The sequence below is a fragment of the Etheostoma cragini genome, chromosome 17 (assembly GCF_013103735.1).
Source record: "Etheostoma cragini isolate CJK2018 chromosome 17, CSU_Ecrag_1.0, whole genome shotgun sequence".
Lineage (NCBI taxonomy): Eukaryota > Metazoa > Chordata > Actinopteri > Perciformes > Percidae > Etheostoma > Etheostoma cragini.
The window spans coordinates 6,252,866-6,266,021 of NC_048423.1; the positions used below are offsets into that span (position 1 = coordinate 6,252,866).

At 39.2% G+C, this 13,156-nt stretch overlaps 2 protein-coding genes across 2 annotated transcripts in view; one reads left to right on the forward strand and one right to left on the reverse strand.

Annotated features, from left to right (window-relative positions):
- The first annotated feature begins 203 nt into the window (after nt 1-203).
- Nucleotides 204-9,593, forward strand: rtkn2a (rhotekin 2a). The gene is made up of 12 exons (XM_034897611.1): nt 204-464; nt 1,924-2,123; nt 2,697-2,755; nt 2,965-3,018; nt 3,136-3,253; nt 3,538-3,738; nt 4,380-4,474; nt 5,020-5,126; nt 5,228-5,359; nt 5,863-6,031; nt 6,146-6,253; nt 7,226-9,593. Exons 1-12 carry the CDS (start codon nt 330-332, stop codon nt 7,939-7,941), a joined length of 2,094 nt encoding a protein of 697 aa, XP_034753502.1. The 5' UTR covers nt 204-329; the 3' UTR covers nt 7,942-9,593.
- Nucleotides 9,594-10,749: 1,156 nt separating this feature from the next.
- Nucleotides 10,750-13,156, reverse strand: part of arid5b (AT-rich interaction domain 5B) — a 71,036-nt gene continuing 68,629 nt past the window's right edge. The window contains exon 10 of the mRNA XM_034897610.1: nt 10,750-13,156. This exon is cut by the window's right edge and continues 1,813 nt beyond it. Coding sequence (XP_034753501.1) covers nt 12,951-13,156 — 206 coding nt within the window. The 3' untranslated portion in view covers nt 10,750-12,950.

The window sequence follows — 13,156 nt, forward strand, 5'->3', positions numbered from 1 at the left end:
ATCCGTTTTGTGTCTGTTTTAAGATTGGTTCTTATGTCCTTACCATTAGCAAGTGTAAACTAAAAAACATTGGTTTGTGTAATGTTAACATGATTCTTCATATGCATTACATTTTACACTTTTCTATATTTTCCTGAATAGTTTCCTAATCCTAATAGTTTAATAACTTTTAAAGATATATGAAGATATTCTGAAGGTACTTACTTACTTCTTGAGTGTTTACTTGACAATATCGTCAGTGCGGCAGATGATGGTCCACAAAACGAACTACCCTATCCGCTGGAGGGGCGGTTGCAGTTGGAGTTGTTGCTAGCGAATGGACAGACAACATGGACGACCCGCGTTGTGTTCAAACTTCCAAGCGAAACGGTAGTTCCAGGTCGTTTTTATCAGCCGGTTCCGCAGTGGCTATGGAGATTAAACGGAAGAAAATACGACAGAGTACATTATTTCTCCAAACTGAGGTATGGACAAAGCATACACTATATACAATGGGCAACGGGATTAACGTTACAGTGTGGTAGTGTGTGTTTTGCCGTCAACACTAGCGTTAAATCATATAATGACATTTCAGTTGACGACGTGCGGGGTCCATAGTGCAATAAACACTATGGTGAAACTTAAGTAACAACTAACTCTAGCTAGCTGTTTCGGTAGGCTGTGCTCAAATAACTTGTATTGTGTAGCTAGCATTCAGATCCCTGGGACAAAGCTGGATGGGCCAGATCCAGTAACGTTACGAGAGTTGCTCCTTAACATCATTCACTTCCCTGAAACCAGAGCCGTGTTCTCGCTCCATTGTTGAATGTTGCTACGCATATGCAGAAACAATGCTCTTCTCTTCTTTGCTTTAAAAATGCTCGAACAAATGCAATTTCAGACCAAAAGCATGAACCGATGTCCAAGTCTTCTGAATGATACTCTGCAGATAGTAGATCATATCAACATGGTGTACATTCAACAGATTTCTAAGAAGCTACAGGTGCATAACGTTATATAAGTTTGTAATATGGAGAACCTCTGAACTTCACTTGACTGTTAATAACCCTCCAAGACCAGATCCATAACAAATTGAAAAGATGGTATTTTGAATTTTCTATAAGATGTTTTCAGACCAGATTTTAATCAGACATCATATTTCATTTATGGCACAACTATTTTAGCTAGAACTATCCTGATACATGTTTACTGCCACTTTTCACTTGTTCTTTGCAGCATGCCATCCATATAAAACTGCGTCGTCGTCAACCAAAATGAATATGATCTACATTAAGCCATGCACTCACTGTCATCGTCTTCCCATCTAGTATACAGTATCATCATGAAACCAACTGATTAGTGCTACCCATAACCACTCCTCTCCCCCTCTGCACGCATCATCCACCTCACACTCTGCCACAAAAGGTTGCTCTTTAATGATGAAAAGTCATTGTCAATTGTGGGGGCTCTAGAGGATCCTGAGAGCCTTGCAATATTTTTGTTGTTGTATGTTGATCATTCACAAGAAACTCTGAAAGCGTTATCTCTGTTTGGCTAGAAAGACTGCCTTTTGGCTTTGTGCAAATCACTCTTCTGTCTTTGCACCCCAAAAAAACAGATTCAGAGGCACACAAGGTTAAGGTCACTGTGGAGGATGTAAGAGGTTGCAGGTCTTCTTAAAAGTCTTCTTCTTTGTGTATATGAATCAATGGGATTTTTATTCTTGCTAAAAACATAATTCAAGGGCAATTTCACTCTAACTCCACTTTAGTAAAATCAAGATGTATGCACTCAGGTATTTTGTTATCATATTATATCCTATTGTTTGATCCACAATAGACTAACACAATTCATAACAAAATTTCTAGCTTCTGGTGTATGTTTTTTTAAATGGACTTGTTTGGTAATTTTGAACGTTCTCTTTTGTACGTTCCGGACGAGAAGAACACTAAAATGCAAGAAAAGCTTGACTTTGAGATCAGAATGCGGGAGGGTGCCTACAAGCTGCTACTCGCCTGCAGTAAGAGAGAACAGGTGCTTAACGCCTCCAAGAACCTGCTGACCTGTAACGCCAGGATCAAGGCTTATCTCACACAGCTGCAGAAGAAGAAAGAGGAGCAGGACATGATGGGAAATGTCATGAGGTAAGGAATGAGTGCTTACTTTATTCTCAGGTGTGAAAGTGTTTTGTAAGAGTTTTTAACACCTGAAACGTGAATGGACTGTTAAAGCGCTTATCTAGTCTTAACAACTACTCAAGCCGCTTTTACATAGTAGATGAACCATTCCCACACATGCATACGCTGTGGCCGAGTCTCCCGTACAAGGGGCCACCTGCACATCCGATAAACACTCACACAGATTTACGCTCTGATGGCCCAGCCTCGGCGGAAAATAAGGGTTCAGTGTCAATCCCAAGGACAATTCGAAATGGGACTGCAGGGCCAGGGATCAAACTCGCAACCTTCCGATTAGCAGGCGACCACTCCACCGCTAAACCACAGCTACCCCAGCTCACAGCATACATAACACATACAACATAATCAAAAGATGTAGTTGTAGATCAGCTGTTGTGGGAAATGAAGCAATGACTTAAGACAGGTCTAAGTGGGGTTTGAAAATAGGGTTTTAAATGGTAAGTGATGGTTTGTTGCTGTGTATTTAGTGTACTGATTATTGTGATCAATTGTAATGCTAATTTCAAAATTTCATTTCAGATTTTCAGATCCAATTTCAGATGCCCGTGTGCCCTGTAAAGGGAAAATTGCAATGTCTGGTAATATTGCTCTCTTTTGTCCAGAATAATTCAGCACTGTAGCGTGTCAGTGTAGAATGACACCCACTCTAAAAAATTATATTGTGCACAAAATGAAGTACACTTTTAATAGTTTTCAAGGTAACTTATTTTTCACAAAATGAATACAGAGCATTTTACAAATTAGAAACAGTGTTTCTTTGTTGGTTAACTTTTCTCTGATGATTTAGGGCTGCGCATTCCTTTGATGTGGAGGGATTCAGCCTACTTTAACAACAGAGGGAGTAAGTTTGTCCTTGTTTTTTTTCTAACATTCCTACCTTCTGTGTAGCTTTACCTCCGGTTATTTTGTGGAATTCTAGCCGCAAAAAACACATACTGTGATCCCTTGTGTTTATCAGGCTCCCGCCGAGTGGCCTTGTTCTGTCTGATGCAGATTGGCTCAGAGGTGTTTGACACAGAGATGGTGGTGGTGGACAGATCAGTCACTGACATCTGCTTTGAGGGAGTCACCGTCTTGTAAGTATTTACATGTCCAATATGCACTTTTAGTGGTGGAAAAAAATCTGTATTGTAGCGTTCAATTAAGAATATGTATCTGGAAATTTGCTCTTTATGTAGTATTATGAATAGCAGAATATGCATTGACATTGTTTAGGTTGTTACTGGTCACTATTTCTGTACAAATGTATTATTCATGAAACTTGTGTCTTTGGTGCTAAGTTGTTTGTTTAATCTTGTTCTATCATGGTTTATATAAATTTAATGTTTATGCTCTGACTAAAATGTCTCTGTCCTCATAGTAAAGAAGTAGTTCCTCAATTTGAGCTGAAGGTGGAGTTGTGGAGCTGTGCCCTGGAGGAAGAGCTCACAATGGTGAATACACCGAAAAAACTGGCCAAGAAGCTCCGTAACTCCTTTGGAAAGACCGCTGGGAAGAAGCTATGCCCTCTGCTGGACAGTCCAGACCCTGACACCTTCCTGCAGTACAACCCTATACCCTTGTATGTATTCTTCTATCCCATGAAACACTTTACAAACTCTAGGCTTACAATTTAAGACTTTTGCTGCCAGGAACACAGCTGATTATGGCTTGTTACTGGAATAGAAGGTGTAGCAGGCTCACACATCCGGTTTGTAAACATATCACACTGAATTAAATATTTGGGGTTATGAATACCTCGAACATTCATACACTTTGTGTTTGTGCCAATAAATGTAACTATTTTATTGGAGGGAAAAATTGTTTTTGTTTTAATGTTCCCACCTGTATTTTGTTTCTGTTTGAGAGGGAAAGCATGCTTAACAGCATTTAGAGCATCAAGTGACTCTCTCAGCTGAACATCTGTAAGTGATACATACCACCTGTTCAGTAAGAGAAAAAACATTGCAATCATTAGGCCTATAAACAAGGAGATAAATTACACAAAGCAAAATATATGTACAAAAACATGTTGTGGTTAAGGGTTAGAGTTGTTCTAGTGATGCGTATTTATGATTATTTATTGTTCAGTTTAGAGTTAATCACAAATCTTTTCTAGTTAAACCTGGGAAGCCAAGGAATTAAATAAACAAGTCAACGCAGCAAACATGAAAGAATGCTAAACTCTGTGGTTGTGTTTGTGTGTGCGTCTACCTGTAACAGTGGAGCCAAATACAACCTGCTGGCCTACACTACACTATGTCTGCCTGAGGCTGAAGGCAGCTTTCAGTCTCACTCCCTCATTGTCCTCCAAGACGGTAAGAAGCAAAAGCTCACACATTTAATATGTGGGGACATAATGGGATTATGCTTTTTAGTCTCTGATTTGAATCAGTAGCGTGGCAATAATACTTGTTGATGATGTTGTTGTTGTTATTATTATTGATATCATTATATTTACACCATCACATATTAAATCTAAAATTAAAAAAATAACATTTGTTTGACATTCACCTTGGATAGCTTTTCCTTCCTTTGCATGAGTAATAACATGGATAAGAAATTGAGTGCGCCAGCCAGGTTTTTGATATCTAGCTCTAATTTCAGGAGTACACTTTGCGCCATGCTACATTGCATATTATGAGTTATTGTTAAATGCTCATATGACAAGAAGCTACGTGACAGGAACATACATCAGGTGTCTTTAATGTGTAACAACAACAATTTGGTTAATCATGTGTTTTTACCTTTTTCACTCAATATTGAGATGATTCATACCTTTATCTTTACATAACACATCCGGTACTTTACATAGTTTAACATATGTAGATTTTATTGGCTCTGCTGCTCTTTATCCCCACAGCTGAGTGGTCATCCTGGCTTCCGCTTTATGGCAACCTCTGCTGCCGGTTGGTGGCCCAGCCAGCCTGCATGACACAGAGCATGATGACTGGCTACCTGAGCCAGAAGGTGCGTTGACCGCTGTTATCATTAGCTCTATAGCTGGTTCCTGAGTTTAAAAAAAACTTCATTTCCTTTTTTATATTTTGTTTTTTTCTGGGGAATTTTAGCAAAGTGTGGAGGGCATGTACCACTGCTGCAGTCTTTACTGTGTGCTGAGTTCCGGCTTACTGTCCTGTTACTTCACACCGGAAGAAATTGATGCTAAAGTGCAGCCCACTCTCACTGTACCCATCAACAAGGTAAGACAGAATCCAAACCTTTACATTCCACACTCTTATCTGTATTTCATACTTAGTTCTGTTGTTGCTTATTTATAAAAACAAAAATGCAGTAAAATGCATTTTTACTGCAGGGCAACATAATAAAACAAAGTACAGTAGGAAGTTACACTGATGTTTCTGTGTAGATAAGTAAAAATGTTAAGAACACTAGGAATAGCTATTGTTGTTACCCCTGTCTCTGTTTTCATTGCGCTGTCTGAATTAAATATGAACATTGCGTTTATTATGATTGATTTAAATATCACTTTAGAGTCTTCCTTAACATTTGAAGAATAACCAAAATAAGAAATGACACATTACTCACTGAGATCCTGCTTGTATCTTAGGCATTTTGCCGGTGAATGAATTTCACAATAGCAGTGATGTACTTCTTAGTTCAATATCTCAAATAGCACTCTCTGATTTGTAGGCCGTGGTGCTCACTTTCAGTTAAGGATAAGTCATCTGTGTTGTTTCTGCAGGACACGCGGATCCGTGTGATGGAGAAGGAGACAGGAGGCCACAAATCCAGAAGTCTGTCCATCATCAACCCTTCACCAGACGGGTCTGAGACCATCGTCTTCACCACAGAAACCAACGAGGAGCTGGAGGACTGGCTGGATGCCCTCCGCCAGCACCTCTATGATCAGAGTGAGTGTGTTTCTGTGTAAACAAACTAGGGCTGCTGGGGAAAAAAAGAAGAGACTAGAAAATACAGTATAACCTTTATCTTTGTCTCTCATGCCTGTCCTTGTTTACAACCAGGCCAGTGGCTGCACTGCTGCAACCAGCTAATGAAGATCGAGGTCGCGTCACCACGGAAACCTTCACTCTTCCTCACCAAGCAGCCCGACTCTGTTTACAATGACCTCAGTGAGTAATTGGAGCGAGTGGGTGAAGTGACATGGAGGTTGAAAATTGGCAGACTGTTTTTACAAAAATTTTAATTTAATAATATATCTATTTATAGTAGTGCTGTCAGTTAAACATGTTGTTAACGCAAAACCATTTTATCATGTAACGTTATTTTGGACCTAGCAAACTTTCTAGTTTTATTCACATGCTGTTGCAACAACAACAACATCACACCGGATTTAGCTGGACTAGTTTTCTTAAAAGTTGCCAAATGGTTTCATTGACAAGGCCAAAGGGATCTCTGTGTTTTGTCATTGTGAACTGAGCTATCATCGCTGCACGTCCAATCTGAAATACCACGTGATGGCCAAGCACACAGCTGATGCAAATCCCCCCCCCCACCCTTTTATCGATAGGCAGTGTTACATTGTGTGAGAGAATATTTGATCCAAGTGAGAATGTTAGTGGGAAATTGAACAGTAGTAGTACAGTAGACTACATGCTGATGTTGTTTTCTATAAAAAAACAACAACATTTAAACAAAGCAAGCTGATGCACTTTTCTATGTTGAGCATTCAAATGAGAAAAAATAATGGGACAAAAAGAAATCAAGGGATATTTAGAATAGATTAAAATGTGCGATTAATTGCGATTAAAAGTAAACTTTGACATTAATGTGAATAATCACAAATACATTTTTTTTTATTTATTTGACAGCAAGTGCTCAAAACAAATGGGACACCTCAATGAAATAAATGTATCAGCCATGCCTAATAATTAATTTCAGTGGTGACACTTGTAAATAAAAACCTTTTTACATGGAAATTAGAGTAGTGTAATGTGTGCTTATGTGTTCTTTGTGACACATATATGTTATTATATTTTATCCATTTTAAAATACCAGTTTAATAAAATATCTGAAAAAATACCATTTTCACATGTACCTAATCTATATGAGTTTAATGCTTGCTCATTCTGTTTGACATGCAGGCATAAATTCACCTGGCAAGTTTGAAAGCATCACAGACATGATCCACAATAAGATAGAGGAGACAGATGGCCACTTTCTTATTGGTTGTGAAGAGGAGAAGGAAGCGCCTAATTGGTCCACTCTGTTTGACGGGTCCCATTCAGTGGTGGTGCAGAAGGGTATTCTGTCCCAGAGCAAAACCTCCACACCTTGTACAAGCCCCACTCCCAACACCAGCTCTATGTCCACTGGCAACAAGAAGCGACGTGCCCCACCCCCTCCCTCTGACCGAGAGCCTAATGCTCCTCCCAGCCGTCCCGCCAGACCTCCCCTTCCTGCTTCTCTTCATCATCATCCTCCTCTTCCTCCCTCACACCAGGAGAAGGAGAACTCCGGCACTTGCACTTCCCGCCCGGCCACAAGATCCAAAACTGGCAGACCATCTCTGGATGCCAAATTCTCTGCCATCATCCAGCAGCTCCAGCGGAGCAACGCTGGGGGAGCTGGTGCCCTCAGCCGGAAAAACGCTCCACTGGGCGTCCTCGATGTACAACCACAAAGTCAGCCTCAGCCTCCTCTCCAGCAGCTGGAGTACCAGTCACACCCTACCCAGCACCCTGAAGCCACGGGTGAACATGGCTTCCTCAGACCAAGTCACGGTCCTGGTCCTATTCCTGCACCAAGGAGCAAACTGAGGAAGTCTTTCAGAGAGAGGATGAACCTTAAAGCCCTGTGACCTTGACCTTCAACAACAACTGGATTCAACAAACAATCCTACCTAGTTACCACTAATACCCCTAACGACAACATTAGTAAGAATCTTTCAACTGAGCTCTTCAACATTTATAAAATTGACTGCACCTCCAATAGCAATATTGTAACATTTTGGGCGTGACTGTTGGTGTGGTCAATCTTCAAAGTTCAAACTTTTGGGATATATGCTTATACAGTATGTTTCGTTGCCTAGTTACATGAAAAGATCCATACCACTCTCATATCTGCACACTAAATATGAAGCTGGAGCCATGAGATGGTTATCTTAGATTAGCAGAAAGACTGGAAACCGGGTCAGTTGTCTCTTTCCAAAAGGTAACAGAATCTGCCTGCCAGCACTGCTAAAGCTTCCTAGCTAAGAAATAGGCACAAAACCTCCTGTAAATTTGCTTTGGTCTTTGTATGGAATAAATTAACAAGATAACTTATTAATTGGTGACCTTTTTAAAGGTCCTGGTTGGTATACTTTTTTTCTCCTTTGGACAGAGAGCCCCCCCTTCGCTTTCAGTCTTTATGCTGAGCTAAGATACCCATCTGCCAACTCCGACTTCATATTGAGCTGATAGAAAAGAGAGTGGTATCGATCTTCTCATATTATTTTCCAAAATATTAACCTATTTCTTCAACCTAAAGGATGTGTGGGTGACCTGGTCTCTTAAACAATCTTCAACATGTCCATCATGACGACCCTAATCTCAGTCTACAGCTCATATCACAATACCAATATTGTATTGATACATCTCTAGTTCTACTCTCCATTTATACATTATTTCATGTGCAGCTAGCCCATGGATGAAACTAAAGCTGTGTGTTGGCTTGAACACTGCCATCATCTATTCCGCTAAAATGGAAAGGCTAATTTCTCAGCTCCACCACTGGAACATGAAACGAAGAAAGTGCCTTCGCAAAAGCACTCAAATTGGAATTGATCCATTGGCCGACTATGAACAAGTCATTCCTTTTGGAACTATTGACTTATTCTACTTACTGTGACAACTTTATGACCACTATAGCGGATTTTAAGGGAACAGGATTTTAGGAGCAATTGCAAGCACTAATGTGACTTCTCCATTTCCCAGAGGTCTTAATAATGGAGTGACCTTGGTTTTCAGTGGCTACGCCGTATGTCCTACATTAATTTAACATTGAAGCCTAAAAATGCAATGAACATAATCGAATGAATGAGTCTTTTGAGTGGTTCAAATAATGAATGTTCTTGTGTTAAGGTTTTGACCATATCCAATACTGCCAGCCCCTAAATATTTCAACCACTTAACAGTCACATGTTGAAGAATGGTCTTCATACTTTAATTACACAGAGTGTACAAAACGTTAGGTTTAGCTACTTTATCTGAAATTGCCTGGCCAGAGAAAGCAGTATAGTTAACGCTACAATCCCATTTTTTACCCTCACCCTCTATAATTCAGTTTAATCAAGAGGGGTAGATGGAGATTTTGGGTGAGGCGGATTACAGGAGGATTTAGATTAAACCTTGAGAGAAACAAGAATGGATTGTACAAAAGAGGATGCTGTTTAATATTAGCAGTGTGCTCATAATGTCATTGTGTGTTACCAATATTTAGTCATATTGATGTCGTACTGTACACACCGGGGGGGAAGGGGGGACATTTCATTTCATTTTTGGATGGTGTGATAATTGCTAAAATCATCAGAATAATTATATTGCACTTTCTGTATCATTCATTAAGATTTTGGCCATTTTCAGTAAGACTAAGCATGCTAGAGACTAAAGAACAGTAAATTACTTGCTAATGTTAACTGACAGTTATGGTAAAAGATAACATTTCTGGAAAGTATTTCAGATTACCTGTGTAGCCCTGGTAAAAGTAGGAAATCGTGCCTCTACCGATATTAAGCTGGAGGGAGAAATGTATGACTGCTATGTTTTATATACTGTATATATAAATGACTAAACAAGGACTGAAGGTTTTTATCAGAGCCAAACTAATGAGCCAAATTCATATTAATTTACAATGTTTATAAAATATGTCATATCTTTTCACTTGTAAATTGCACATGGCAGTAATAATTTGTAGTTTTTTTGTAATGTGTTGGATTAAAATGTAATTATGCCAATCCATTTTATAGTATAATACTGCCATGTTATCTTAATACAACGTTTAACAAATATTTAGACTGTAAGTGGCACTGTCTTTATGTACTTGTAAGGAGAAATGAGTAGAGATACAATAATCTTGTTCTAGTGCAAAATAATGTGTGTATAGTGCAGTCTAAAAATTATTGTATTTTTTTGTTTCTCAAAATGTTATTCTCACTCTTGTCTTGGAAGCTAACTGTAGTTTTTTTTATTATTATTGCTGATCTGGAATAAAACAGCCTACATTCTACCCTGGTGAGGCTGCTTTATTTTTGCTGAGCGTGGAAGTATTACTGAATATTTTTCACGGTAAAGGTTTACCAGGGGGGGGGCAATAAAAGTCAAAGCATAGCTTTTATTGCTGCCCAACACATCCCATAGAGATACATGCACTGGCACATTTCTACTGCAGCAAATACTGGAGAGGCTTCTCTGGCTATGAGCCCAGGGGTGGCCTGTTGTGAAGATTAAGGCAGATGGAATCTCATAGCCAGATAATGGTATTACAATAATAAAACCCTATTCACACTGCATTTACTCAGTAAAAAAAGACCATTACATTGACATAAGTACACTGCGTTTAATATCAGTTTATTCAGCCTTTGCTATTTATCTGCAGTCTAGTTAAAGAACACAACTGAGGAAACATGTATAGATAAAATATTTTAATTAAATATACAGAAGGTCATATACAAAATGTCTTTATTTTTTATCTTGCTCGCCAGCTGGGTGATTGGTAAACAGATGGCTACTGTATCAAAACACTTTCAGGATGAACATGGAAACAACATGAAAAAAGTGAAACGGCAACAGATAAAAACTATCCTAATTCTTAAACTGTAGTGTTTGTTTAAATCTAACATGATCATGGTGACCTTGAAAGCAAACAAGGACACAGCTAGATTGTGTAACCGACCTTTATACTGTTTTTATACTATTTACAGATTATAACAGTTTATGTGATAACAACCACGCGGTACTATCTACAGTGTTATTTACACAGAAAATAAGACAACAGAGAGGGGTTGTCATGAATTGATCCCGTATGAATGTTCTGTACATGACCCAGCACTAATGCCAGTTTAACCTACACACAGCAATGTACAGTACTTAATCAGAAATGAATGTCTTTATCTAAGTATTCAGTAATACCTTACATATAAACATTTACAGCTTTTTTTTTCTTCTTCTTTTGAAACACCAGACATGTTTGATTGTGAATTTCAACTATCCTGGATTGTAATTATAGTGGTTGTAAAAGCTAGAGCAGGTGTTGTCTTTCCACCTCAAGCTATGGAGCATGGTTGACATACTTTATGGAGTCTGGTACCTTTTCATCACTGCTAGAAAACCCATAGAACACACATGCCCTGCGGATGACAGACACCAGACCTGTGTCAATATCAACTATCAGTAAATCTATTCAGGTTCTTCTATAATTGACTGCTTGACATGGTTAAGCTAAGTAAATAGTAATTTAAGTATAACTACTAACCATCAGGTTAAAGCATAAGTGTTTACACTTTTTTTTTTTTTACTTTATATTTTGTGCCTATCAAGTCTGGTGTCTGAAAGCCAAGTGTGCCATATAGTTTTTGTATGAGCGTATGTGCTGCATTTCAGACAAGAGTGACAGTAATATTGATATTTCTACCCTGCTACAGAAGATAGACCTTAACAACTGTAGTGCTAACTAATCCAAGACTGCAAAAGGCACAGATATTTGCAAAGCATTAATATCCTAAGTGACAACATTCCTATCAAATCATACAGCGAGTCTTTTCAGCATGTTGAATAAAAAGAATCTGTTCACCAAAAAAAAAAAAAGAAGAAGCTTTTCAAGTCAAGAACAAAAAGATGAAATGCTGAGTTCTTGTGGTGAGCATTCCACAGCAGACGGCTGCTTCATTATGCTGGTCCTACAGAAAAAAAACAAGATGCTACAGTCTACTCATCACAAGGGGTTTTGGGATCAAATTACTTTCAATTTAGGAAGTAAAAATTAAAACGGCTTTTAATTAACTCTAACCAAAAAACATTTGTGATTCGTCAACAGACTGAACATGACAACGGCTTCGATTGCTTATGATCTGGACTGAAATGCTTAACAAATCAAAACCTGAACTGAGTAAAACGTGAGTCTACAGTACATGTTATACAGAGCACCTCTGGATGTTATGATATAACGCTTACATGATATTCAGCACCGCAGTGAGTGTTAATGTTCATGCCAAGGAGTCCAGGTGAATTTACTGTGGCACAAACTGGCAACAGCTTTCAGCATGGCATGTAAACAGAGCCAACACCACTGGCTGCCTAAAGTGTAATAATGCACTAAACAGCTGTGGAACATTGTTTGCGATGGTGAACGCACTTCTAGTTATACAAAGAATTTCATAAACATTTTCATGTTACTTGTAGTGTTTTTAAGCAAAAAAGTTTAGCCCTCAGACGCAGTAAACAAATGGCTTTTCCCTGTTGCCCTCCACTTTTCACACGTTCAGAGCAACAACCTGACTCATGGTGACTGAGAGCGGCAAACTGATTTGTGAGCACATACACAGGAGCATTGTGCAAATAAGGATACAACAACAACAAAAAGATACAGTAAGTGGTGATACAAATAAAGAACAGTGCAAGTATATAAACAAATGCATACACAAATAAAAAAGAAAATGGAATTTTCAGTCTGCCTAAATGATGAGTTTATCAGTCAAAGCCAAAGTTTTTTTCAGTGTTTATTTTCGACTGAGCCACAATCCCCGAGCAAGAGAGACCGAAAGACAAAGAGAAGCTGAAAAAGTTTCTATGGATAAGGAAGGAGAGGGAGAAACAAATCACCCTCTCTCCCTCACAGTCTGGTGCTGGGGTGTACCGAGGACAGCTGAGGTGGTGGCAGAGTGGAAAGAGGGTACAGGTGGTGCAGCAGGTCCCCGTACAGTGCTGCCCCGCCTGGGTGCCTGTAGAAAGGGTGCGGGCTAGGGCTGGCGGCCAGCAGCTGCCTGTGGAACATCATGGAGTGAAAGGCTAAAGGGGGCATGAGGGGAGACACTGCTG

Bases quoted from the DNA above. Each gene is read 5' to 3' on its own strand.
- rtkn2a (XM_034897611.1), top strand. From the start codon at position 330: ATGGACGACCCGCGTTGTGTTCAAACTTCCAAGCGAAACGGTAGTTCC. The intron at 3,019-3,135 runs GTAAGTTTGTCC...TGTGTTTATCAG, and splicing joins CTACTTTAACAACAGAGGGA to GCTCCCGCCGAGTGGCCTTG. The intron at 3,739-4,379 runs GTATGTATTCTT...TACCTGTAACAG, and splicing joins CAGTACAACCCTATACCCTT to TGGAGCCAAATACAACCTGC.